Below are 27,703 nucleotides of genomic sequence, written 5' to 3'. Positions count from 1 at the left end.
ATATGATAGTACTACTTGAATTTCTGTTGACTTCAATGATTACATTTTGCAGACAGACACAAGTCACAAACAGGCACAAGTCATTCTCTACAACTTCTTCAGTCCTTTGGAAGTGGCCCTTCCATTTGCCTTTTCATCATCTTAATTTTTAGTGTGTAATACTCTTCTTGCAGCTTGAGGACGGCCTCTTGTCTTCTCAGCACAGACATTTCCAAATCCATTCGCTCTTGCAAAGTTGTGCAGTGCGCTGAGGGAGGAGAAGCAGAGAATGGAGTATCTAGCCGTTCCGCTGAAGTAGAGAAGCCGGCAGCACGATGGTTACTTAACTGCACCGTGAATGATTTTGGATCATCAGTAAAAGTTATTTTTTGATCCGCTGGAGATGTGGACGGATCAGGATATGTAGGAAGATCCAGTTCTGTCATTGGAGGCTTATTTAAGAATCTTCCATCAATTGTGTGGTCATTTCCATCTTCATCACAGCTGAAAAAAACAAAGCTTGTCTATAAATTTGTTTGATAAAAAATTGCATTTCATCCTTAAATCCTCTGGAGATTTTAAATGATCAAATGCATATATGATATCAAAATAGGTTACATGTTAGAAAACCTAGTAGATATGAAATCTTACATGCTATATTTCTAATATAATTTAGAATATGTGATGTTTTTCATGTGTTACAAACATATCAGGGGTAAAATAAGCAGTACATGCTATGTCTCAGCATGTCTTGCTTTGACAATGCAGTGAGCAAGGGCAGTCTTAAAAAACAGATTCTGATAAGCTGGGTATATTTTATATTGCTTAAAATATGACTGGTGGTGGCCTTTAACAGTTTGTGTCCAAACTAACATCACCTCCCGCAGATCAAGGCAGCGGTAGACCAGCAACCCTTGTGTTCTGCAAGGTAAAATTACTGTTTTTGTCAGAGGAGCCTTCAGTTCCCCACTGTGAGGAGCCAGATTAAGCAGGAACAGAGAGGTTTTAGGCAGCTGATTAGTGGGGCAACTGATGTCATGAAATGTTTCTGATTGGTTCAGAAATAATTGTGTAATTTTCATAATAACTGTTCAAATACAAACACATCCAACACAAACCCAATATCAGGAAAATGTAAAAAACTTAAATATCAATATTTCAAAAAAACACTTTTCGATACTTACTATTATGTATTCAAGTCACTAAATTACACAGTTAGCAGGCTATTGTGGATTTGGGTTTTCACTGGCTTTAACACATAAAGGGTTCATCTATATTACAAAAAACATTTTCTCACTTGCCTATAGTAGTATCCAGCCATGCAGATAGTTTACATAAATTATTTGCAGCATCTCTTTCCAGACACAATGTTGGTCTAAATAATCCTCGCCCCTCAGTGTGGACAGTTTTCATTTGAAGTATTTATCTGAGAGAAAGTTCCACTGAAAACTGTTTACAATGAGGGTTGTTCATTATTGAAATGTAACAGCAACATTTAAGTGCAAGTTAGTGAGAAAATACTATATCTTTGTGGGTGAACAGACCCCGATTACAGAAAAGTATTTTCAATTAATTCATATATATACATATATATATATATATATATATATATATATATATATAAAATTAGGTTCTTCTTTGATACAGTCTAGGCACATGAAAATAAGTCAACAAATACACATTACACACATTACCTGTTTTGTTGAGTTTCCACAAACTCTGAGATTGAAGAGTTTTCTCCATCTTGTTGCAGCATGTTTGAGAGGTTCATCACAGAGATCACTACTTGAGTCACAGTACTTAACTGTTCAAGGGACAGACCTTCTGTAAATGGAAAATCATGTTATACATTAATTAATAATAAGCACAATACAAACAATTCAACATAAAAAGTCATGATGTTGATTTGCTTCTTTATTTCCTTTATGTTTTTAACTCTGTGTATTCTTCTGCGTCTCCACCTTGAAGGTCTTGTTTTGTTGTCAGGCTTAGATTAAATTTAATGATACTAATTATAAGATTAAAATCATATTTTTATTGCTAACAAAAAGCAGAGTTTCCTCACCTGTCCCCGCTTGCCTTTTCTGTCGTTTGATCTCCTCCCTTGACTTTGCCAGCAAATTTTCCCATTTTTTGTTGCAGTCAGAAACTGTACGCTGGATATGGGGAAAGGCAGCATTGATAGCTTGGGCTATTTCCTCCCAGGCTTGTCTTTTATCCTGGATTGAAACTCCAGTGCTGCACTTCCCTCTGATGATGCCTTTCCTCTCCTGCATTAACTGAGCAAGAAGGAGACACTCCTGGTCTGTCCAGTTAGGTCTTCGCTTCCTACTGGACATCCCTTCAATAAGCTGTAGGGGCATTTTTCTGAAACACACACACACACACACACACACACACACACACACACACACACACACACACACACACACACACACACACAGATTGATTAGCTATTAATCAATTAGTTGTCAACAATTAAATTAATTCCCAACCATTTTGATAATCAATTAATCATTTTGAGACATTTTTTAAAGAGAAGAAAGTCCAAACTATCTGATTTCAACCTCTGAAACGTTAATATTTTCTGGTTCCGTTACTCTCCTATGAAATTAACTGATTATCTTTTGAGGGTGTTATCTTGGACTTTGAGAAACAGTGATCATAATTTTCTGTTATTTTCTGACATTGTATGGACCAAGCAACCAGAGCTCAACCAATATATTGTTTGTCTGATATTGGCCTATCACAGCTATATTGGTCTATATTGATGGCAGTATATTTGTTGTCTGATATGTGCCTCAATGAACATTTTTTAAACATGAAACAATGCAGACTGTTTTTGTTACCTTTATTAGCTGCATATTATTATGCAGCTAATATTATTAATATTATAATATTATTAGTTGATCCCTTTTCTTAAGTCAGGTTTGTGATGAACATATATTTAGCTCTATGTGTTTTTTTATTTATATATATATTTTCTTATAATTATTTAAAAAATACTGACGAAAGCTTACTGTTTCAGTACCCTAATGTCATTTTGGACAATGAAGTTTATTGTTAAATATCCTGCCTCCATTACATATCTTTGTCATGAGTGTTGTTTGAGAGATCATTGCAAAAAATATTTTAATGTTTAATTTTATTAGAGTAAAATTTAATTTAATTAAATTAATTAGTATACTCGTGGAAAAAATATTGGCTCATATATTGATATCAGAATTTCTTTTTTCCCTAATATCAGTATCGGCTCTGGCCCCAATAAGACAGTGTCAGTTAGGTCCTACAAACAACTAATTCATTAATTGAGATAATGATTGACACACTACGAAATGTGAAAATAACCATTTGTTGCAACCCTAGATTAGATGATTGATTATCTGAGTACATTTGGCCCCATTTCATCCTTGAAACATATACATACAGATCAGAAAATTCAACACGTCTAAGTTTAATATACTATTAAACCTAATCGTCGAACTAAAAGGCAAAGCCTTCCACTTAAGTCTCTTTAAACTTAAGTTATTATATTTAAGAGATTTTTTTTAATTTTAAGATTTCCGTTACCTGCAACTCAATCAAGACGAAGAGTAACTTGAAATCTGGTCAAACGCTTGCAGGATGCAAATACTATGAGGCACAGTACACGTTATAGTAAGTAATTTCTGATAAAACCTTAAGGTAAAATGTAAGGCTTTCTTCTCCGTCTCAGGGAAAATCCACAGCGTCGCGGGATGATGACGTCCTCAGTTGGTGACGTGTCAGTTTGTTTACAGCGATCCCTCCTGCACTGCAGCAGCTGCACTGACATGGCTGTGGATATAACTTTACTGTTCAAAGCCAGTGTCAAGACAGTGAAGACCAGGAACAAGGCAATAGGGATCGGCTTTGACTCCACCAAAGATGAGATTTTCAAGAGGAGCAGACCAAAGAGTGGCTTCTCTCCGAAGGCGAAAGAAGTGGTGAGTGCTAACTGAAGCTAACTGGGCTAGCATGGATACACACTCACTGTAGGTGTAATTATAGCTAAATACTTGACTGTGTTAGTGAATTGTTGTCCATACTGTATTATAGAAGCAGCAGTAAGCCTTGGAAATGTACAGTAAATTGGGTTATTCTCTGACATGCTTGGTGCTGCCAAACTGAAACTCAGTTGTTGAGTTAAGTACAGTGTGTACCAGCTGTTCTTATTTAGCAAGGCCTCTGTCAGCACTGTATATTACTATACCTGTGTTAAATGCAACACGAATTAATAGACATTTTTCACAGCAGCCAGTTTTACATGAAATAGCATGGTAAACACAGGTGTTACTAATGATATTAATTAAACTTCTGTTCCATTCAGGTCAAACAGAGTCAGGGTGCTACGATTGTGCATGTTGGCTCACAGGAAAGGCTATGCTGCACTAAATTCAACGGGATTTAATTAGTTAGCATTTTTAACACCTGTGTTTACCCCACTATATCATATGCATATGTCTGAAACCGTTAAAACTGCTAATATATTCAATGAAAGAGGCGCCAATGTCTGTTTTATGCTAATCAAGCAAACCAGTCAAGCTTATCTGACAAATCAAGACACTTTATCACATTGATGCTAAAATCTTAGAAAAATCCAGTATTGCTATAAAGCAGTAGTGCTTATTGATTTTTAACACTGCTTATAATACACCCATATATATTACTGGGATAGCTACCTTAGGATAAAAGGTGTTAAGAAATTTCTGTCAGTTGACAATTTTATGTGTATGTGATAGGACAGGTATCACCATACTGGTCAATCAAATCAAGTGCTATATGTGCAGGTTTAGTCTGAGGGAATTGATTTGCCCTCCTGATTCTTATGCTGTCCTGATGATAGCAGCCTCCTTTTTAGATCCTGTTACATAATAGTATTATACATTGTAGAGGATAAAATAATCACATCTATTAAAATGCTTTACAGTCATACATGATAATACAGTTGGGTTTGGAAATTAAATTTTTAAGATGTGAACATCCACTAGCCATGTTCGAATTTACCAGCCACTCAATAGTAAATCAGTATTTTGTTTCTGAAATCTACCAGCCACTTTCTTATTTTACCAGTAGTAATTCCCCACCCAGACAACAATATATGATGAAGAAACAATTTCTCACCTTATACCGGATAAATATTAACCGTTTGGTCTTAACCGTGTATATGTGAATAAATGTCAGAGCTGTCATTCAAACCTGAAACTATGATCATATCACTTGGAGCTTTATTTTCTCCATGTGAATGTATTAGGTATTTACAACTTTCAAAAAGGAAATTACTTTTCCTTAAATGGTGATGTACTGGTTTACTTTAAACTTAAATTCAATTTTATAGGTTAGAGGGCTCATCATCATTCCTCGTATTTAACACAGACTAGCTTTCCACAGAGCCATTACCTACACAACGGTGTTTCTTGGTCTGTCTTTCACTGCAACATTCTTGTCAGTTAAACTGGAACATTATGCTGGCCTTTAATACATTTAGACTGTTTTTCTAGCTCATCTTGCAGGGTGCCGCTGCCCACTGTTCTGGTGTTGAGTTGTAAAAGGCAGTTAGTAAATGAGACTTGAGATGAAATATCTTGGAGTTGGCAAAAAAAATGTCTTGTCTGTGTGTCCTTTGGCACAAGCTGTGCTCTTGACTGATTGACAAACCAGAGTTTAGTGTGTTGCACATATTTTGTGTACAGAATACATATGTGTGTATCCCCTCTCTGGACCCACTCCACAAGTACAGAGGCACAGATGTTACCACATAGTTCAAATTTAATTGGCAAAGTCCTCCTCTGCTGTGCTAGCCTGCTTTGTTACATGCCTGCTTGACCATCATATTCCCACAAAATGTGAACATAAGGTCAGCAATTGTTATTGATATCATTTTCAAGTAGACATGAATGAATACTGTATGCTCTCAAGACTGTAAAACATTACAATAACTTAAGCTAATTTGATTCTGGAGATAAATCACTTCCAAAATGACCATCCACTGTACACAGAGAAATTGAGATTACTAAAATAACTTAGCACTCATAAAATTGCCACTATTTTTACTTGACCCCCAGTCAGACTACAGGAATGTTCAAATCCTGCCCAGTGTGGGCAGTTCAGAATAAATGCCTGCTCTGCTTGAGATCTGGGAAGACAAAAGCTAAATTGTTTGGGGAAAAAATCTCATTTGGCCAACTGGCCAGACTGAGCAGTTTTGAGCCCAGAATATTTTGTGCCAACTGTCAGGTCCGAGTACCGCTTCTCCCCCAACACTGACAGGCCTGGATTCTGGGCTTTGAACTGACCCGGAAAATTGGCCAATCTGATGTAGACTTTAGGCTGTCGTAGACGAAACATTACTTATAAAAATAGTGAAGAGCTTTCTCCTCACTTAATCTAGCTTGAAAAGAGCTGGCAAGATTTCTTACAATGTCCTGACTAATTAAAACAAGAATTCAATCTCATGTCCAACCATTGGTTTTTATCCCTAGGGCCCGACCAATACTGGATTTTTGGGGCCAATGCCGATTCCAATGTTAGGTTATCAGTATTGTGATCAATAAATCAGTCACTATTCTTTATATACATTATGGGCCTAACATGCAGACTATATATGTAAAAACGTTTTTTTTGCAGCCAACATTTATTACAAAGATGTGTAATGGAGCTGTGTATTGCCAAGAATCTGACAATACCATATGTATCATGATACAGGGGTTACAATTAATTATTTCTTGGCTTTTGTTAAATACTTGATTCTATTACAGAATTCTAAGGTCTGTTATTTCTGTATAGCGAACTGTTGCTATGAAGAACAGACCATTGCTATGGACGCAGTTCTGATCATAGACTCTGGAGAAGCATTAAAATCATTTTTAGTCCATAAAGTCATTTTAAAATGAATATTTTTTTTGTCAAATCGTTGTTTTTTCGGGAAAGTAACCATGTAATAAGTGGGATAATGTACAGTCAGTAGGTCATTATTGTGGAATAAACCTCTTCAGGATGATTCAAGACCGGCATCACCCTGTCAGCATTTGTTCTGCAGTAATGACCAGCTTACTGTATCTTATCTCCTCCATATACTGCGATATGTGATGATTCAGTAAGCAAGGTGGTATGCTATATACTTTTTTTTTTTTAAATCTAATCTCAGGAAAACTGTCAAAGTAAGTTGTCCAAACTGATATGAACAGTTTTTCAGAGCTATTTTTAATAATTATTTAAAAAAAAACACAAAGATACCAAAATTTATGTATTTAAGAATTAAGATAAGGATCAAATCTATGCAGAATACTGCCTATGAAGGTAAATTAAATAAAAACAGTTGGCATCATCTGTTTTCATTTAGGTGCATATTGGACAACACATTTCTCGCTGTTGTATACACAGATATAGCTGTGATAGATCAGTCCTGGGTCGATAATATCAGTCGACCAATATATCGGTAAGGCTCTAGTAATTGCATTGTCAGCAAGGACATTTTTACTTTAAAATCTCTGTTGAAAGACTTGTGTCCTAATCTTGGTTTAGTTGTAGGAAACTGCACATGGCTTTAAACACGATGATGAAAAAATGTTGTTTTGAACCTCTAGTCATGGGAAACTGACTTTAAAGACTTGGCAGGAAGGGCAACATTGGTGTTTAATTAGTTCAGAAAACTTCACAAAACATCTCAAATTTTATTCTTCCATTGAGGTACTGAGACATCATCAGTGGTTGGCAGTAGGAGATGGATCGTTGGCAACTAAAAGACTTCGCTCCATGTCATGAACGTTGTTACTGCAGCCAGAAGTCCTTGGCCTGACATGAATATCATGAACACAAACCTCTTCAAAGGCACCTTGAAAAACCACTTTACGTTTCCCTCAGGGAGTCAGGACTTTAAGTTGTACCTGATGTCTCCAGCCATCATTCTGAGAGGCAAACGTGAGCCGAGGCACAGCAGCTCTGCACAACCAGGTTTTTGTTATGTTCTGTTACATTGATATTAGAAATGGTGGTTTAATAAAAGCAGTGGTGCTGATTCAAAGAAACCCAAACCTATCCTGCGGTGCCTGCCCTCTGCTCTCCTCCCCCCCTACTGCTGTCTCTCTCACGCTGCAGATATAATCTCAAACCATCTCAGTGAAGCAGCTTTTGTAGAAATTGAAATTGCGAGTTTGGAATGTCCTGACTGCTTACAGTTATGTTGCGGTTTTCAGCCACAACTCAACTATCCATTCTTCTCTGTACAGTCTGACACAGGCAGCATTTTTTGTGCGAGTCAGTCCCCTCTTCACATGTATGACTCCATAAACATGCTGCAATAACATTTTCTTTCGGCTCTCGAACAATTTCTCGGGGAAAGCCGATCCTCCCAAGAGCCAGTGATTAAAGGTGGAAGATCAAAACAGAGAAAATATTAAATTAGGTCCCCAGTAACAATGTTGACGGCCGGCACCTAATGCACAACAGATGTGGGTGCCCTTCAAGACATGCATAACTCTCCAAGTTCCCACTGAAGCTTCACAAAAATAGAAGGAAAACATCAAAGTTGACAAATACACAGTGGTCCTATGAGGCTTTTTCCCACTCAAAAAAGCAGCTCAATGAGAAAGAAATGTAGCTTCTTTCAAGGCAATGCAGGAAAAAAAAAGGCTTGATTTACTAATAAGAGGGCCAGTGTTTACAGGGTGGGGTTTGGTCAGGGGAATCTTTTACCTCATAGGGGTCGGTTTGGGGCACTGTGATCTCCATTTCACCGCTCACCTCATCTCGTCTCCACAGCATGCTGCCCTTCTCAAGTTTAAATGGAGGAGGTCACTTTAAAATTGGTAAATTGTGTGTAGAAAATAGTGCTCAGCTCCCCACTGTGCCTTTAGTATTAGTATGTCCAAAATTGGCTCCTTCTCACAGTGTTTTCTTAGAAACCTTGAAAAGTGTGGCCCTCAGCCAGCACTTAAAAGTATGTTGTGCTGTTAGAGGCAGGGGGCTCTTCCCTAAGACAACTTTCGCATTGAAATAGTATGCTTGTATATTCTCAAAACATTTAGTTTGAATTTTAGGAGTCTGGCTTACTTGATATTTTTGTTAGTGATGATCAAGTTTCAAAGTCCAAAATGTTTTTTAAACATTCACAATTTTGCCAGTTATGGTTTGGGCATGCTCTGAACTAGTGATTTTCAAAGTGTGGCGTGCCTCAGGAAAGTGCTTAAAATTTTTTAAATAAAATGTATTTATAATTAGGTGAATTATTATAAAATATCATTCATAATAATATATAACATATTGAAAATGTATTTTCCATGCCCATATTGCTAATTGCTTGCCAGTCAAAACATCATATGTTTTGCCATAAGCTGTTAGTGTTGACCTGGACAGGTGTGCACCTTCCACGAAGCTGCTCTGCTCCTAAAATTTAGCTGGCTTGCAGATGCCTGATGCTAACTCACGAAACTGAGCATGTTTCTGCAATGGGAAAGACCTGGCAAACAGGCCAAGAACCCAGCTGACAAAAGCTCAGCTTCAGAAGATCCAGATAAATCCTGGCCAACTAAAGGTTGCAAGTATGATGCAGCATACTTAAAGTATGGATTTACAGCCCCACATAAGAATGACTATAAATGCATTATCTGCTTCGAGACCCTCTCATAAGAGTGTTTAAAATCATCTAAACTTTAGCACTGATTGAAACACTCCACAGAGGCTGAAAAAGCAGTCCGCCCAACAGTTTTGAAAAGACATTTTGCGCCGGCCTTAAGCTAAGACTGTTTTGGAGGCCTATGCAAAAGTTTAAAAGTTTGGGAACCCCTGCTCTGGTCTACATGAGCCCAAATAATGTCACATTATGATTTTTTCCAGTGAAATATTCTGGGATATGTTAAATCAGTGATAATTTCAAAGATAGACTAAATTTAAAATGGTTAGTAGGATAATTTTAATGATTCTATTGGTGTTGTCATTTAGATGAAATTGGAGCTAATGTGTAGACCTTTTGTATTTAACAGCACATGTTGAGCAGCCACAGCAGCAGATGACATTTTTAAGTTGTCATTAATGTCAGCCATTTCAGGTATAAAGTGCACAAGTGTGGAAATCTGCCCTTTTGTCTTGAAGCACTGAAGCTAAAATTTACCTTCTTAAATATTCATAAAATGCCCTTAACACAGGTCCAATAAATATTTCTGAGAATAAAAAACAGGTGGCAAAAGTGCGCACATTTGTTACTCAAGTAGAAGCACAGATACTTGTGTAAATGACTGATAAAAGTAGAAGTACTGATTCAAGTTCATCACTCAAAAGTGAAAAAGTACAGGATCTGGAATGCACAAAATGTGTAACAGTAAAAAGGAGATTTCTACCTGCTGTGTCTGTGCAAAGATACATAAAAATGACATTTTCTCAGCAGTGGAGCCTCCGTCTCTTGTCTCTTTTGTCTTGTTACGTCTGCTGTGCATGGTATGAGCGGATAGATACACCAAGATGTCTTTTCTATGTGTTATTGTTCCATCCATTTAGGTTGAAAGTGGTTAGGAAGACAAAACAGTGATGCAAAATAAAGATAATAATTCCATTCACATGCATTAAAGCTAAAATGAGCCTGTAGTATTGAGTATTGAGTATGTATTGAGTAGTACTGAGTATAATTTATGTTAAAATTAAGGAAGTAAAAGTAAAAAGTTATGAGTAAAAGAAATACTCAAGTAAAGTACAGATACCTGAAAAATCTACAAAAGTAGTGATGAAATATTTGTGTTTATTTACTTCCCACCTCTGTATAAACACACTCATCAAATTAAACTACATTTGCATGCAGGTAAAAACATGCACACATGCAGCTGTCAGAGCCGAGGCTGTGCTCAGTCAGTATGTTTGAGCCATGGGGAAGTGATTTGCAGGGATCACCCTGAGATGAACGTGCTGCTAAATGGTCTCTTTACCAGTTGGCCTAATCTCTGTGCTGTTTTCCCACGAAAGCCAGGCAAATTGAATTTTGAGGCATCTGCTGTCAGGCCTGAGCACAATCTTGATTGTGTTTTACTGCGTGCAACAAAGTGTTTTTGCATGATTCATGAAAATGAGAATAAAAGAGGAAAAAGCAGTGAAACGCAGATTTACAGATGTATGTCAAACTCTAAATCATGAGATGGACACCAGATACTTAACAGACTAAATAGTTTAAGTGGAACGAAAGTAATGTTGAGCTCAATATACAAGGCTCAGTTTAAGCATTTAAATGTGTAGCAAAACCAAAGCAGCAGCTGCTGAAGGTTTTTGAAGAATGTTGTCAGGCTTTGTCATTAGACAGTTGCAGTTATTGTGATTTACAATCACTCAAATACTACAAATACACATATTTCACCCTGACGCTCCAAAATACAGAGTCTGAATCGTGAAACTACAACAGATGTGTTCTCCTCTAAAAGTGTTCTTTTTGTTCTAGATTAAGATGTTACTGTAAGACATGGGGTATTAATTATGTATAATCATTTCACATTGATATTGAATGCATCAAGTGAAACTAAAGCAGATAATGTTGTTTAACTAACAGTAAACATATTGTTTACTTTTCAGTTGCGGTCGCCATTCATCTACAGTAGATGAAAGATATTGTTTAAGGCAAAGGTCAACAGAAAAAGATTGTTTTCAAAGTCAGGCAGAGTTACTGTGGTTTCTGCCTCAGAGGTGCAGACTGTAAGTCTTGTTTCCATGTGTCTAATGTATTACAGTATTGTTACAATTTGTCATCCACACAGCTGAAATGTCTGTTGTTTTCAGGGCATACCTACTTACTGCTTATAGTTTTTATAGCGTTTTTCTTTTCTAAAATTATATGGCTTTATTCAAATCAGTCTTACTGTATCAAATGCTGAGAGGACATCGTCTTCGTCTTTATAGCAAATGTCTAATGTTGACCTTAGAGTTTTCATACCAGATTTGAAATTTAGAGATTTGAAAGAAAGTGCTTTCCTGTCACCTTCTTCTGAACTCCTTCTGTCTTTTCGTGCATTTTATATTTTACAACATTATATGGGATTAGAAAGGGAGAAGTTGTCACTTATCATGGTTTTTACTTAGATGTCCTTGTCATTGTCAGATCAGAAGCTTATCAAATCAGATCAGCAGATCAAATTTATTGGATTGTTATTATTTATCTTTTTTATTGAAGATATTTTTTTTCAATATCAAATATCTAGCATCAGTTATTATGCCCATTATGCCCATTATCATGAATTGTGTTTGGCTTTCTAAATGGTAGGGATTAGTGACAGATCAATTCAAGCTGATTATCTGGCATTTTGAGATAATCACATCAGCCGGTGTCTGCACTCACAAGCTTGATTAAAAAAAAGTGTTCTGCACGCAGTCTTGTCAATGTGGGTTCTGTGTGAGTTTTGGGAAGGTGGTGAAAAAGTTTTGAGCAGTTTTGAGCCCTGGATTATAACTGTCGTGCATCCTTTTGTAAACGTTGCCCCAAATTTTCTCAGCCACCATCTTCTTTTGTAAAATGTTAACATTGTTCTCCAATCCTAAATCTAATTTTGACCGGTCATCGGCCTGTGTTAAATATATATATATATATATATTACATTAAAATGAATTGAATAATGCAGTTAAATGGCGTCTCCCATAAATACCAGTCATGTTCAGAATTCTACAGCATATTAAAACCCAATATATTTTTTATTTCATTAATTTATGAAAAAAATCATCTAAAACAGTATTTTACTGGATTAATTAACCATGTATATTGGACTGTAATGTGCATGAAATAATGGTATTCTACATGATTTTTCTCTGTTTTGATATGCGTTTTATCTATCAGCCAGCCTTCGGCCTCCATGCTCTCTAAATATCGGCATCAGCCATTGACAAAACCCATACTGGTCAGTCACCAATAGGAATAGTGGAAAATAGCAAAAGTTACAGATCTGTATATTTTCCAGGTTTGAGGTCATTTTCAATATTGCTATCTCAATTGAAATATCCACATATATTAATTAGTATATTTAAAATATGTATTCATTTTTTATCTTTATTTTATTCAGAGGTGAAATGAGGCTGAAACTCCTGACCTGAAACAACCTGTTCACATGCAGGTAACACAGTTCAAATGAGTTGAGAGAAGTCGCAAACAATGTGGGTGATGACGCAATTGAAACGCTTTAAGAGGCACCTTCCCAGTGTAAATCCAAGGTGTGTGTCATTTTGGATTTTACACTTTAAAACAGCAAATGAGTCTTGATATGAATAGAACTTTCCATTCAAGTCATTTATCATAGATTGCAGTAATACAATCAGCATGTGGGTTAATATGACTCAATACTAGATAATACTTAAGCTGAAAACACAGAGTAAGTGAAAGGAAGGAAATCTGTTGATTTACCTGATAAACAGACTTTAGAAAACATGTTCTCATTATTCAGAAATATGTTGCAGGAATCACAAATGGTACTGTTGCAGTAATATACGATCATGCTCATTAAACAATCACAGTACATACTGTGCAATACATCAGATGTAACTTTTCTAAAAACAACAGCTTCTGACCTGTCACTTAATGTCACACATGCGGTTCATTATTGCCTCTAATGTTGTGTACTGGGGTGTCCATGTTTTTCGTGAGTTAAACGTGACAGGCTCAGCCAGTACATCTGTTTCTTGTGAAATTGATTGTTGAAACGTGATTTAATTGCCACAAAATGCAGCCGTGTTGTTTCCACTGAATTCTGTCCAAAACTCAAAAACTTATGAGACCTGTCTCAGTAGTGATGTCACCTACACAGTCGGTTTCTGTTAGATCTCAGATTGTGATTGACAAAGATTTCAGCACTTTCAATTTGTTGGAAATGAGAGAGTCTTACAGCACGGACAGTGGCAGTTATGTCGCTGAAGTTTTAATACTCTTTACAACATCAGTGTTTGTTTAAGTTTACGTTTTGTATCCATGAATGATCCGACCCACATGATCAAAAGTGAACAAATACAAAGACTGTTTACAAGTGCTGCTTACTTCAGCTTTGGATCTAAATGAAATATTCTGTAAGAATCAAAACACATGAATACAATTTAAGTGCATTTCAAAAAATGTCAAGGACCATTAAATTAGCTAAATGAAATGACAAAAATCAACCCCAAAAAACGACGATTGGCTGATGGACTAAGTCAGTTGCAGACAGCTGAGACATTTGTCCAATCGGCCAACCTTATTTTTTCGATTAATAGATTAGTTATTTATGGAATGTCAGTAAATAGCCAAGAGTCAAGTAATAAAATGTCTTGTTTTCTCAGTCTAACTAGAAAATATTCACATTTGAGAAAATGGAGCCAGTGAGGTTTTTGTTTCCGTTTCTGCTTAAAAATGATATTATTATCAAAATAGGCGCAGGCTTATTTTAAGTTTGATTGCATAATTGATCAATCAACTAACTGGTTCAGCTATAGACTGCATTAGGCTAAATACTTCACATTAGTCTGAGTGTTTCATCTAGGAGTTGAACTCTGTCAGTTAGATCTCAGATTGTGATCAACAAAGAAGCTTCTTAAACGCTTTCAATTAGTTGCAAATTGGAGTCTGCCATATCATATTGTTCATGATATATTGTTATAATTATTTTCATTATTTAAAAAAAATAATAATGATAATGGCAATATTACGGTGGAGAGTTACTTCTAAAAAGGGGACGGCCTTTGGTAGTGTGGAGGTGGTTTTGTTTACAAAAGATCAGATGTACAATAAACCAAAGTCAAAAAGTCTAAAATCCCGAGGACAGCTCAAGAGATATTGAGACTAATAAACAAAAATAATTTTTGTATATTGTCAAGAATATCGTTATTGCAGAGTACCCTAAAGTATCGTGATAGTATTTTAGTGCCATATTGCCCATCCCATGTTGTAAATTATAAAAGTTATAGATGTGTCACAGTCTTACAGCACAGTGGCAGTTGTCTCTGCTTGTCTCAACTTTATATTCTTTACAACATATAATGTCTCCATTGATGTGTTCAATCTGACCCACATGATCAAAAGAGAACAAACACAGGCATTATAAAAGTCCTGCTTACTACGGCTTTGACTCTAAACGAATTATCCAGTAAAAATCAAAACACATCAGTACAACTTTAGCACTTTTCAAAAAAGGGTCAAAGACCCAGTTCCTAAATGCTCATTAAAGGTTTTCTTTGATGGTACTTTTGTTTGTTTATAGAGCTGACTGAAGCGCTCAAACTGCAAATAGACATAAGAAGACAAAAGTGAACCCATTAGAGAGTCAGACATAAACATGATAATAAAATCAACATGCGGCAGAGTCTTCTTCTCCACTGAAGCATCCTCTCTGTATCAGACCCACATACCTAAACACAACATGGCATGGCGTCAGTGCGGATAGCCCTTGGTCAGGACACACAGGGACTTAAACCAAAGCAGGGCAGTCATCATCAAATTCTGTTAGTTACCTGGATTTAACAAAACAAAGAGCCATCCAAGCCCTTCAGAAATCTGCTGGCTAAGCCTTTTCTCTTTTCTTCCTCATAATAATCCCCCCTGATGGTTTGTTTGGGCTCAATCGAGGCTGGAGGGAAGCAGGGGGAAGGAGAAAGTGAGGAGGTAAAGTGGGGGTCTTTGATGATGACGAGATTAGATGTAGCCCGGCAGACTGTCTCCTTCTGCCTTCGCTGCGAGCTCTGCCTCACACACACCTATGGCGGTGGCATGTATGCACACATACACTCGCATATAGCCACATACACACATCTATATGGAGAGCCGCATGCACAAGGCCACCCCCTTCCTCATTGTTGAGGAATTACTTGCTCTTTAGGGTCTTAAGTTACAAGAGCAATTGATCCCTCTGACCCCCTGCAAACCCTTGAGGTTGTGCTGGGAATCTGAGCTCCAATGTATACACACAGGAGACAGCTCAACCCCCAGAGCAGCACTCTTGACACTCCCCGGCACCCCCACAACACACACACACACACACACACACACACACACACACACACACACACATTCGTTGTCTGATTCGGCATGTCCCAACACTGTGGATTCAGCACTGCCTGCTGGTCAAAAAGGGGCAGTACCATTTCAGAGTTCTACAGACAAATATAGTTTGTACATAAATAAAAGGCTGAGGTCAAGTGCTAATTGCAAACAGAAAATATAGTTTATAGTAAGAGATAAATTAGTCATGCCATGTAAGAGGTTATACTTTCCACTTTGTGGCAGGCCAAGGATCATCTCGAAAACTGAGAATTACTGAAACTCTAAAATGTGCCTCCAGCGGTTTTCATGGCTATAAATAATCCACTTTACCACCAGCGGTGGTTTTACTTGAGATAGGGGAGTTAGTGGCTTAATAAGCTCACATCTTAAACACTCAGAGGTCAGGACATCCTGGAACTCTGGGCTCCTTTTAAAGGTTTGGATAAATATATAGACAGGAGTTTACACGATGACTTTGGGGCAGCAATTAACAGTTTCATTATCCATTCAGCTAATGACAGCAAATAGCAAAAAATGCCCATCGCAAGTTCTCAGAGCCCATGTCATAAAATGTCTTACTTTCTCTGACGAACTGTCCAAACACCATAAATATTCAGTTTACCACCACAGAAGACTCAGAAAACTAGAAAATATTCATATGTGACAAACTGGACCCAGTGAGGGTTTTTTTGCCATTTTTTTTGACTATTTGCAATTGTTTGTTTCTGTAATTACTTAAACGACTGATTTTTTCCAGCTCCACACCACATGAAAGACTTCACTTTTGACTTGAGTATTTCATCTAAAAGGTTAGATGAAACATTAATAAAAATCCTATAATTGAAGCACAATTAAAGCCAGAGATATAGGCCTATTTGCTTTTCAGTCACGCCTACGTATAGCATTTATTTCTGAGGATGCTCCCAGGACATACGAGATAGCCTTGATGTGTGTGCAAACCTGTATTTAAAGGCAACTATATCTCAAAACATGCCAAATCTAACAAAAGTTTATCCTTAATAACAACAATTTAGGTATGGCTGCAACTAATGATCAATCATTTAGTCCATAGAGTGTTGTGTGCTCATTAATTTCCCAAATTTATTTGATGCTACAAGTGGGAATGACTGATTTCATGACTTGATTGCTGAAGAAAACATTATTTCTAATTTTGTTGCAAAAAGTTAACCATTCTTTCCAACCAACACTGTCACCCGGGACATTATAAATCGCACTTTATTCAATAGAGGTTTTATGGCCATAGTTTTGGAAAATCCTACCAGTCTCTCAAGAGCTCATTTCAAAGTTCCCAACTTCACTGAGACACAACAGCACAGACAATGTTTTGAAAGACTTTGAACCATAAGAAAGGTTCTCCTCTCCTGTGAACCCCCCTTTAAACCTAACTGCTCTGAACAACAATTAACTCTTGACCTTAAATAATTGTGTTATTACAGGGGTCGGCTTGCCTTAACAGCCCTTACTCAATCAGTGCCCCACAGCAGTGTCATACGTCACCGAATCACATTCGAAACCAAAGACTTCTAGCTTTCTAACAAATTGCTCAGTTCTGTTTGTCTTGACACCTTCTTTCTGCATTGAAAAACTCGTCATTTTTCAAACGTCGGCTCAAATGAAAAACACTGCTTCAGGTCACCATGACGCTAGCAGTGAATGTTTGGAGACGTTATTAGACAGCTGGTGCCAGGTTACCCCTTACAGCCAAGGCAATTTGATAATTGAGGTTGTTACAAGCTGAAGGCCGTAGACAGCGTCGTTATGCTATCAAAATAATCTCCCACGCTCCGGGGTCGCTGTCACAGTCAGACTCATTGTGTCATTTTTCAATCCTTAGCTTGTCTTGAGTTCTGTCTTCTTCTGGATCCAACAGAGCCTGCTGTGTGCGTACTCACACCCACTTGTAGCCTGCCAGCAGAGCTCTGTGGACAGGGAAGCAATTTGGTCTTTTTTAATATTTGACCGAATTACAGGAGCAAATATTGGATTGAACCAAGTTTCCTCTGGTTTCCCTGTGCACACACACACTTGGACATTTTCTCGGTGATAAATAGTAACAGATCATGAATTTAAAGCTTATTAGAGATGGCTCTGTCAGTGCTCTGTATGCAGCCGCTCAGGGTTTTATTTGTGAGGGCTGTTTGACGAGGAAATTGCAGGTTTGATTTTTGTATGTCCCAGACTTGATGAATTGTCAAAAGCAAATATTGAGAATTCACAGAGATAGACGGACATTGGTCGCCTGTCACATCCAATAAACACAAAATTATACATTTACTCTGGCTCTGTCTAAATGTAGCAGGGAGAAAATAGTTTCCTGGTACACGTCTAAAAACTCTTTCTTAAGCCGTGTTGACATGGTATTTGAAGGAGCAACTGATGCATAGCATTTAAAGAGACTCATTGACATAAATGCACTAAAGTAATGCCTCTTCTCACTTTATTTTGGCAGATCTCGAACATCACCAAGCTCAAAGACTTTCTGCTACAACACAGGAAAGATTATGTGAGCGCCGGAAGGTAAGCCTCTCCAAACAGTCACTGTAATCCACCACAATCAACAACAGCAGCGGTAAAAACCCCTCAAGGCTGCAGGGGAGGCCGGAGGAGAGACAAGCACTTTGATTTTGACAGAACTCAGAGGAGGTCAGGAGTCAGGGCTACTCGAAGGTACCGTCAAATATGTCTCCAGTGTGTGTACGTGTGTGTGTGTGCTGCAGGGTCTGTCTGCTGGCACGAGGTCAGCAGCGAGTAGGGTGGTCTGTAGCGGCAGGCTCCAGTCTAATTGTCTGGAATAATTGAGCTGCAACCAAGTGAAGAACACATCACGCCCTGGGACTAATCCAGGCCTTCCTCCCTTCAAGGCCCCTTCTGTGTTCTGTAGGTGTGGGTGTGTGGAGTAGCCGCTGTTTTGTTCGGTTTGTTGATAAAGCCTCAGCAGAACACATTAAAGACACATTAGAGATGTCAATGGGTGGAGTGCAGAGGTGTTTAATGGTGGGAAAATCCATCAAGGAGCCATCAGTGGTGTGTGTGTGTGTGTGTGTGTGTGAGTCGTGTCTACCTTCAGCCTCGTCATTAGCTGTTTCTGTCCTCCAATTTTCTTATCAACTTCCTTCTTCCACACTTGGACTTTGTCTGACAGGATAATTGGGGACTATGGATTATACTGAATTCACTTCCAAATGTTAAAGGAATTAGTGTGACTGTTTCAGACCAAGTATGGCTAAGACTCTGGAAACTTGTCATGGATATTTGTCTGACAAAAAAACGTGAAAATAATCAACAGATTTATTGGGAATGAAAATAAATAAAAGCCTGATTGCCACTGAATCAAATGATGTGTAATGTAACGTGTATCTTCAACAGATTCAACTTTGTGTTTCATCACTGCATGTTTGTTCTTTTGTGTTTGTTTTATTTAGAGGCTACAACTAATGTTTGTTTTCATTTTCAATGAACATGTTGATTATTTTCTTGTTATCTCCTCAAGGCACAATTCTGCACTCTGCACAATTCTGTACTCTTCTAATTGTTTTCTGTAATATGTTAGAAAATAGTGACAAATATCTATCACAATTTTCCAGAGCCCAATTTAACATTTTAAACAAATAGTTATGTACGTAATTAAATAAGCTTTATTTAAGAACCAGAGTTACAAGTTGCTTTTCAGTGGAAACATTGCAAAAAGTTAATAATAAAAACAACAAAACAACATTGAACAATAAAAACTACACAGAGTGCAAACACATATTACAGGATAAAGTGTACAACAAACAACAGTCCCAGAACCCAAAGATATAAAGAACTGAATTCTACAAATCTCTCTGCAGTGCAAAACACAAAATTAAGTGAGCCTATTTCAAAAAATTGAAAAGGTAGCACGTCTCAAGGACAAAATACTCACATTTCACTTGGTTAGTTGGTTCATATCACAATTTTTACCCAATTTTCTATTGTGAGCCAAATGATAACAATAATAATAATAATAATAATAATAATAATAATAATAATAATTGAAATGTAAATATTTTGTCCTTGACTTAAAAACTTGAGATGTACTACCTTTTAATTTTTTTGGACTGTAAAGATTTTTTTGCATTCGACTTGTTATTTCAGCTTGAATTTTATTATATACTCATTCATAACACATTTATATAGGGACTTTTTGCAAAAATTAAGCCTAATTTAATTTAACCAATCAAGCAAATTCAAAATCCAGTCTAAATCAATCAGAGTCCACCTTTACACCAGAATAAAATCATCTCCAGAACTTTGTGTTCTTACTATGCCTATGGACTGTCATTGTGTCTTGAGGAACATCTTGTTTCCACCAGAGGGAGACATTAAGTCTCAGATACACAGAGCACAGTACAGAGACGGTCGTCTGTCAGAGTCTCCAAGAGTGTTTGTGCAGGTTTCCTCAGATTGTTTCAGTTTCCTCTCAGAGTTATAAAAGATGAGCTTCAGTGGACTGGAAACTCTAAATCATCCATTTTTGAAAGCTTGAATGTTTTTATTTGTTTAAGTGTTTGATATTTAATGATCTGGAGACCTGGTCAGGGGGTTCCCTGCCTTCTACCCAGGGCATGATGGGATAGGTTTCTGATGCAAAATTCTGAATAGTGATATGTGGGAAGCACAGAAAGTGGTTTGCATTAGTTAGGGGAGCTGAGTCTTATGGCTCTGTTCTTTTCCAAGGAACAATTTCTCAAAAATAATGTTAGTTTGTGAAAGTGGCCCATACTACAGCCAACTTCTGATCACTCCCGTTGTTGACTTAAAGGAGTCAACTCCACACATCGCTAGGTGAAAGTAGATGTGGATATTAGTGGAGAGGAAGGTATCTATCAGTTTTAAGCCACGTACAATAAAGCTGTGCTCTAAAGAGTCTTTGTTTGGATATCTATCAATTATTCACCTCTTGATACTTGGCCACAATGTATTTAAACCTGCTGTGACTGTTCTTGTGTGTTTTACAGCCTCATCTCATCAGATCTCACCCGCATGACGGACAATGAACGAGACCAGATTGACCAGGATGCCCAGATCTTCATGAGGACATGTTCTGAGGCCATCAGGCAGCTACGTAATGAAGGTGAGTGTGCTTGTTATACTGTGCTGCACATGAGCTAGTATACAAATATAATCTGTAATGTAAAATATGCTTTCATCTGACACTAGTTTTGTCCTGCATTACGCAGCAAACATTAAGGATAGAAGTCAAGTTTTATTTTTCAACGTCATCTCTCGTTTGTGTTAACTTTTAAAATATCAACCAGGAGCTGAGAGGAAATTGGATTTGTTGTTACTTGTTTGCACTCCACCAAAACCTGTGAGATTGTCTTAAATAAGTGAATCAGTTATTGTTGTCGCTGTAGCAGAGAAGCAGGTGACATCAGCCCAGATAAAGGAGCACAGAGGCGCAGTGCTGGACCTCATTGAAATGTATCTGAAAGGTGAGTTCATGCTACTCATCACAATTCAGATAGCACATGTTTCATAGTTTGTCCTCTATGGACTGTTTTATATGCATCCGTTTGTTTATCTTGAGGACATTTACTGGCTCAGGAAGTAGTGTGTGAGACCTGCAGTGTGGTTGCATTGGTTTCAAGATGAGCTGCCATGCACATACTGCAACCTAGAAATCACTGGACCAACATTTTAACAAACAGGACCACATAGTAACATCATGTGTATCTTGATTGTGTTTAAGGAGTGTGTAAGCTGTACTCTGAGCAGAGAGCAATCAGAGTCAAGAGGATGGTGGACAAGAAGAGATTGTGAGTATTTGCAAAATTCAGCTCTTCCACATCAACAATTATTGCTTTTTCTCATTAGAGGACGGTAGCGAAATTTTCTCCTGATTCACACGACCCTGTACTGTGTGGTTTCAGGTCAAGACTGGCACCGGAGCACCACAGTCGGGTGGAGAAAACGCCAGAGGTGGAGCCCACAGAGGAGAAGGCTGTCAAAGAGGAAAGCTCTGGTAAGTCAGTGAGTCCTCTGAGACACTGGACTGTATTTCTGTGGCGACACACAGACTGGTACAAGAAACCCTGCTACATGTTCGTGCTTTACTGACCGTGACTTGTTCTTCGCAGGTTTGGTATTTCCATGTGTTCAGCTACTTCTGTTAAGTGCACTTTTCCTTGCAGTCTGTGTAGGTCAAGAAAATATGGAACTAGTCACAGAAATGCACCGTAACTGTGTAAATATAAAAGAAAGACTCAGTATAAACATTCTTAAACCAGATACATTTGCTGAGAAATACAGTTTTAAAGGGATTATAGCAAGAATGCAAGTAAAGCAGTCTGCTCTGTACTCAAGAATAATGGGTTATTATTTTTCTGTATATAGTTTTTTTATTGTAGAAAAGTGTTCCCTTTCATTATTTTCATTTCCACAGCCATATAAAGGCAGCAACACCAATCTTTATGTTTCATCTGAAGCGTCTAATTTAAAAACTGCCGTGCCACAGCACCATTATGTCTGATGATTCATTGTGGAAGCTTTGAATAAATCACAACCATTAACTTGTAATTCTGCAGGTTTATGTAATCCAAACCATCAGGTGTAAGGAATCGTTAACATGTAGGGATTTGTTTGTCAGTTCACAGTGACAAATTGTTTTATTTTAAAGGTGCTTTATGTAAGAATGTTGAACGTTCACAAATTGACCAAAATTATCAAGTGAATTTGAAGAAATAAGACTTTTGATGTTATGTTAAAGATGTCTATGTACTGTGTTGCACAGATATCTACTGATGTTGATATGCTAGCCAGCTGGCTTCACTCCATCCTGGTGGTGCAGATTCTCTGTCTCTGTCAGAGACAGATAAAGACAATGGCAGCCGTCCGTTTTTATTTACACCCACTTCTGTCTCTGCCTGAAACCACTGCCTTCCCTGTTGTAGCTACTGTAAGTCACTTCTGTGCCGTATTTTCTGTTGCCAAACTAGCCTCCGTCAGTCTCCGGGGGTGTGTTCAGTCCCAGTCTGGCCATGTTCATTAGGAGACCAGTTCTGTTGCACGCTTGCTTGACTTGGGTTCTGATGCCTGTTGTTCCGAGTCAGCATTCCCCACTGGTTCCCTCCCACCCCAGGCCTGAAATCCTCCAAGCTCCTGGCGGTCCAAAGCTCCTGTGCTAGAAGTGTAAACACCAACATTACCCCCGGTGCTCCCAGTCCGGACAGAGTCAGCCAGTAGGACAGCCAGCTGCAGGGCTTACTGAGCGAACTAGCTAATGGCAGCTTAATTTTTGGTAATATGCTGTCCTCTGTTTGTTTGGAGTATGACACAGGTGGACAATTCTCACATATAGCACCTTTTAAAATAAAAAAGTTCCCAGTCCTCTCTAGTGTTTTCAGGACCATCCTCATCCATACCTTCATCCAAAAACACAAGGCATCATCAATTTCATTTCAGCTTCACTGCCAAATGTAGCTTTCTACTTTTAAATTTAAAACACATTTAATGGTATTATGATGTGTTACAGCTTAATTATGAGAATAAATGTTTTAGTTAAGTTTGCAGCAAGTCAAAAAAGGAAATTGTTGTCATTATTATTAGCATGTTAAGATTATGATGTGAACCATGAGAACTGCTTACAGACAATACTTCCTCAACCTTATTATCACTTAAAAGAAACAAATGAAGGAACCAAAATAAATATTACACATTTAATTGACTTTTGCTGTACTTATTTTCAAATAAAAACAGCACATTTTCAATTATGTTTGTAAATGCTGTCATTGTGTTTCAGAAATGGTTCATTATTACAGATGAGAACATGGTAACTGGACTTTTAAGTATCTCCACAAACACAGTTAACATAAAAAGGCTCATCATTTGCCTTTGGCAGCATAATGTTTGTACTGTATCTTGGCACCTTGCTACTGAACCTCTCAGACAACAGTAATATTTCTGTGATTGGAGAGGCTCATCTTCACTCTCCTCAGTGTAATGAGCCATTTTCATCAAGCAGCACTGAGAGTGCACAGCCAAGGTATGAGGTGAATAAAGTCAGGTGATAATGATGAATCACCACACTCTCACTCACTTACTCTACTCTCACTGCTCCAGGATTTCAACCTCTTTGGTCCAATGTGGTGAAATGTAAAGTGACTATAAGGGTGTCCCAGTTAAATAATCACCTAAATAACCACACAGGATTGAATTAGCAACTAAATAAGCAAGTCAGATGAACAAAGGGAATGACAGACTTTTCAAGTTGTGTGCTTTCTTTCCTGTAGAGAAGAGTGTGTCAGAGGTCCTGGACAATCCTGTCAACCTGTGGGAGGAGGGCCGAGTGGAGGACGAGCTCTCACCTGAGGAGATCCAGATGGTGTGGCACCTCAGCATCATTATTCGTGTCACACAGTATACATACAGCAGATGTGTATGACTCATGTGTGTCTCATGATGTCTCATACAATGACGCTTGGATGACGTCAAAATGCACAGGGATTCAGTAAAGCACAAGGCTTTTGTTTTACTGATGAGGATTTTAGGGATCATTTACTTGTAGAGATTAGAAACAACACAGTCTATAGTCTATTCTTACAAAAGTACACTGGTAATTTAACATTTTTGCTGGATAGACCTCTTTAACAGCTTGTGGTTCAGATAATACAACATATCTCAACTACTAGTGACACCAAATAAACATCTGCGTAAGCATTAATGATGAATTTGTTTTATTATTATGTTTCTGTTTAGTTTGAGCAGGAGAACCAGAGGTTGGTGAGTGAGATGAACAGCCTGGTGGATGAAGTAAGGTGAGTCCCACTCAGCACACACATTGCACACACATTTCTTCTCTGTACAGCATGGCTAGAGTTAAAGTTAGGGGTACAGGGCATGTCAGTGATTTCACTCATTTCAGTATTGTAAATGATGATGATGTAAACCATAAAATTATTTGCAGAGGAACTGTGGTAAAATTGTGAGACACTCTTGTGTGAGTGTGTGTTGCAGTGCCACTTCCCCACTAAATAATTACAGCACTACAGTGACTTAAATGCCAGCTAAGCAAGACAACGTATGTGAAATACCAAATGTCGATTCAGACAGGATTAAAATCACCTTAGAACATAGATGTGTGCAGATGAAATTAATACCATGTTAGCTAGAGAAAATCACAGACATGTTTGTCCCAAATGGAACAAAATTGTCCAGAGGCAAAAATGACCAGCATGAACAGCGGACCTGCCCCTGTAATACTAACATCATCTGTAAAGGCTTAAATATGCTTTGCACACTATTCCATGTGATATTTCTTGCACTCTGTCCCAGGCAAATCGAGGGGAAGGTGGTGGAGATCTCTCGACTGCAGGAAATCTTTGCTGAGAAAGTCCTGCAACAAGTGAGCTGACTACCTTCCATTTCATTCACTCAGTGACATATATGAGAAATTACACATAAACTCATTGTCCATCTTGCTCTCTATGACAGGAAACTGAGATAGACAGTATTCATCAGCTGGTTGTTGGTGCTACAGAAAACGTCAAAGAGGGCAATGAGGATATACGAGAGGTAACGTTTCCGTTTACTAAATGAAAACAACCACCTCATCTTTATTTTCTCTCTGTGCAATAACAGTTCAACTTCTCAAAACTCTGTTTTAAACTGACATCAATATTGCATTTATTTATTTATACCGTACATTTCAGCAGTAGTCTTACTTTTAATATTTTGGCATATTAACAGTTATGTATTGATTCCATTTTTTCAGAGTTATTGTTTATGCACACTGTTTTATATATTACAGTATATATATTTTGAAAGATTCCTTCAGTATAATGCACATTTTTACATATTCTCATTTATATTCACATGTAAGGGACAATGTACAGTGCAAAATAAACCCTGCAGCACCCAGTCTGACCCACTCACTGTACATTATCCTGCTTATCCTGCTTAAAAACAATAATTTGGCTCAAAACATTAATTCAAAAATGATTTTATTGATATAAAAATGATTTTATTGCTGCTCCAGTCTGTGATCAGAACTGTGTACATAGCACCAGTCTTCTTTTCAGAGATAACAGACCTTAGAATGCCATTATGGACTAAATAGAATTGAGTATTGAAGCCAGGTAATAAGTAATTCTGATTTCTTTATGCTTACAAATATATCTATTCTAGAATAAAAGCCCCTGTAACATAACCCAATTTACTCCTAGGGATCAACACAGTATTTCTGATGATGTTTTCTTTTGGTTGATGTTCATGAATGTGAGCAGTAAAGTGCCATTTCGTTTACTTCTACCCCAAGGCAATCAAAAACAACGCTGGCTTCCGGGTATGGATCCTCTTCTTCCTGGTCATGTGTTCTTTCTCTCTCCTCTTCCTGGACTGGTACGACAGCTAACACAGCTCGCCAGCGTGGACTCTATGTATGACAGGAAAGCGTCTGACTCTGGCACACACTGCTTATCGCATAAAGAGGCGTTGACAGCACTGAGACTGAATGTACAGTTGACCATGCTGGACCTGGTGTCTGCAGTAACAAAGTGAAGATTCATGAAGATTCTGTCAGCAGTTTGGTCTTCCCAGATACTAACCTGATGCTATTTTCAATGTTTTAAAGCACTTCTACGGAGGCGAGCTTTGTATCGAGCATTGTATCCACTTTAAGTGCGTGTACAGTTGAACAGTCATTCTCCAACACAAAAACCATATTTCCACTACATGGTATGGCTCTACTCGATTCTACTTGCTTTTGGTACCTCTACTTACTTTTTCCACTGCAGATGGTAGTCCATCAACATAGTTGGAGCTGCCTGTCATAGTGACACTTCACATACATGAGTGCCTTGGTCTTGAGAAGCTCCAGCTTTTATTCACTGACAAACTGTAAGCTACATTTAGTGCCATTTACTGCTTGCCTTTTCCTCTGCTCAGCTCACATTCACTGCCACTCTCTGGCATTCACTACACACACGAAAAAGGAGCCACGCTGCTCTTATAAGTGTTTGTGATACATCTGCATTTCATCAGTAAAGCATAGTGTGGTTTTGGCATTTTTAAATGGGTGACAAATTATGGTCACTTGCTGGCTATTTAAAAATGTCAGGACACAGAGCATGTCCAGTGTAGCACCAGTCAGTGGTCTGCAGTGTTTTCACATCACTGTTTAGTATCGGCTCTGCATACGTGGAAACTCGACAGAGGTGATACCAAATAAAGTAACAGGTACCAGGTAGTAACAGGAAAATTTTGAAGAAGCTGAGTTGAGTCAAGCTGTACCATGCAGTGAAAATGCAGCTTTAAAACAGTGGAAATTGGCAGCGACTGCTCTTCTCTGAAAAAACATTGATTTCTGTTTGTCTTTTTTGGAGCAGACTAGAGAGTAGAGCACAGACTGACATTGCATTGACTTGACTGTCTAGTGTACACTATTTCAAAAGATTATAATCTTGTGTCCCTCAATGCCATATAAATTATGCATCACTGTCTATGTTGAGAATATTTTGCTTTTCAGGCAATTATGAGCAGCAGAACAATTTATTTGATGTCTATCACGGCATAACTGTACTGACACACACTCGGTTTCTAGTAAAACTAAGCAATTATCTTAATTAAATTCTGTATATTCTGTCATTACTTCAGGATATCATTTTATAACGGTAAATACATTTCATGTTTGTGTCAAGCTTTCAGATAAGATCAGGAGTAGCAGAAAGCCACTGCCTTGGTTCATGTGAGCTAAAGAAGGGAAGC

The 27,703-nt window shown here is 37.8% G+C and overlaps 2 protein-coding genes across 2 annotated transcripts; one reads left to right on the top strand and one right to left on the bottom strand.

Moving 5' to 3' along the window:
- LOC146331374 (uncharacterized) lies at positions 1–3,702 on the bottom strand. The gene is made up of 4 exons (XM_084730207.1): positions 3,550–3,702; positions 2,045–2,346; positions 1,674–1,803; positions 1–483 (listed from the first exon to the last, which is right to left on the bottom strand). Exons 2-4 carry the CDS (start codon positions 2,340–2,342, stop codon positions 99–101), a joined length of 813 nt encoding a protein of 270 aa, XP_084586333.1. The 5' UTR covers positions 2,343–2,346; positions 3,550–3,702; the 3' UTR covers positions 1–98.
- stx18 (syntaxin 18) lies at positions 3,701–27,176 on the top strand. Its single transcript, XM_084730196.1, has 11 exons — positions 3,701–3,944; positions 18,429–18,496; positions 20,959–21,074; positions 21,358–21,435; positions 21,693–21,759; positions 21,874–21,965; positions 24,232–24,323; positions 24,698–24,756; positions 25,274–25,343; positions 25,433–25,513; positions 26,256–27,176. The coding sequence occupies exons 1-11, from the start codon at positions 3,717–3,719 to the stop codon at positions 26,349–26,351; spliced, it is 1,047 nt and encodes a 348-aa protein (XP_084586322.1). The 5' UTR covers positions 3,701–3,716; the 3' UTR covers positions 26,352–27,176.
- The last annotated feature ends 527 nt before the right edge of the window (positions 27,177–27,703 follow it).

Source organism: Lutjanus erythropterus, chromosome 2 (assembly GCF_056507025.1).
Source record: "Lutjanus erythropterus isolate fLutEry1 chromosome 2, fLutEry1.hap2, whole genome shotgun sequence".
Classification (NCBI taxonomy): Eukaryota; Metazoa; Chordata; class Actinopteri; order Lutjaniformes; family Lutjanidae; genus Lutjanus; species Lutjanus erythropterus.
The sequence above is the reverse complement of the archived record's forward strand: the minus strand, read 5'-3'. Positions and strand labels throughout refer to the sequence as shown.

Excerpts from the sequence above, each read along its gene's own strand:
- LOC146331374 (XM_084730207.1), bottom strand. The coding sequence starts at position 2,342 with ATGCCCCTACAGCTTATTGAAGGGATGTCCAGTAGGAAGCGAAGACCT. Across the intron at positions 1,804-2,044 it reads GAAAAGGCAAGCGGGGACAG|AAGGTCTGTCCCTTGAACAG; the intron begins GTGAGGAAACTC and ends TTCCATTTACAG. Across the intron at positions 484-1,673 it reads GTGGAAACTCAACAAAACAG|CTGTGATGAAGATGGAAATG; the intron begins GTAATGTGTGTA and ends TGTTTTTTTCAG.
- stx18 (XM_084730196.1), top strand. The coding sequence starts at position 3,717 with ATGATGACGTCCTCAGTTGGTGACGTGTCAGTTTGTTTACAGCGATCC. Across the intron at positions 21,436-21,692 it reads CATTGAAATGTATCTGAAAG|GAGTGTGTAAGCTGTACTCT; the intron begins GTGAGTTCATGC and ends ATTGTGTTTAAG. Across the intron at positions 24,324-24,697 it reads CACCTGAGGAGATCCAGATG|TTTGAGCAGGAGAACCAGAG; the intron begins GTGTGGCACCTC and ends GTTTCTGTTTAG.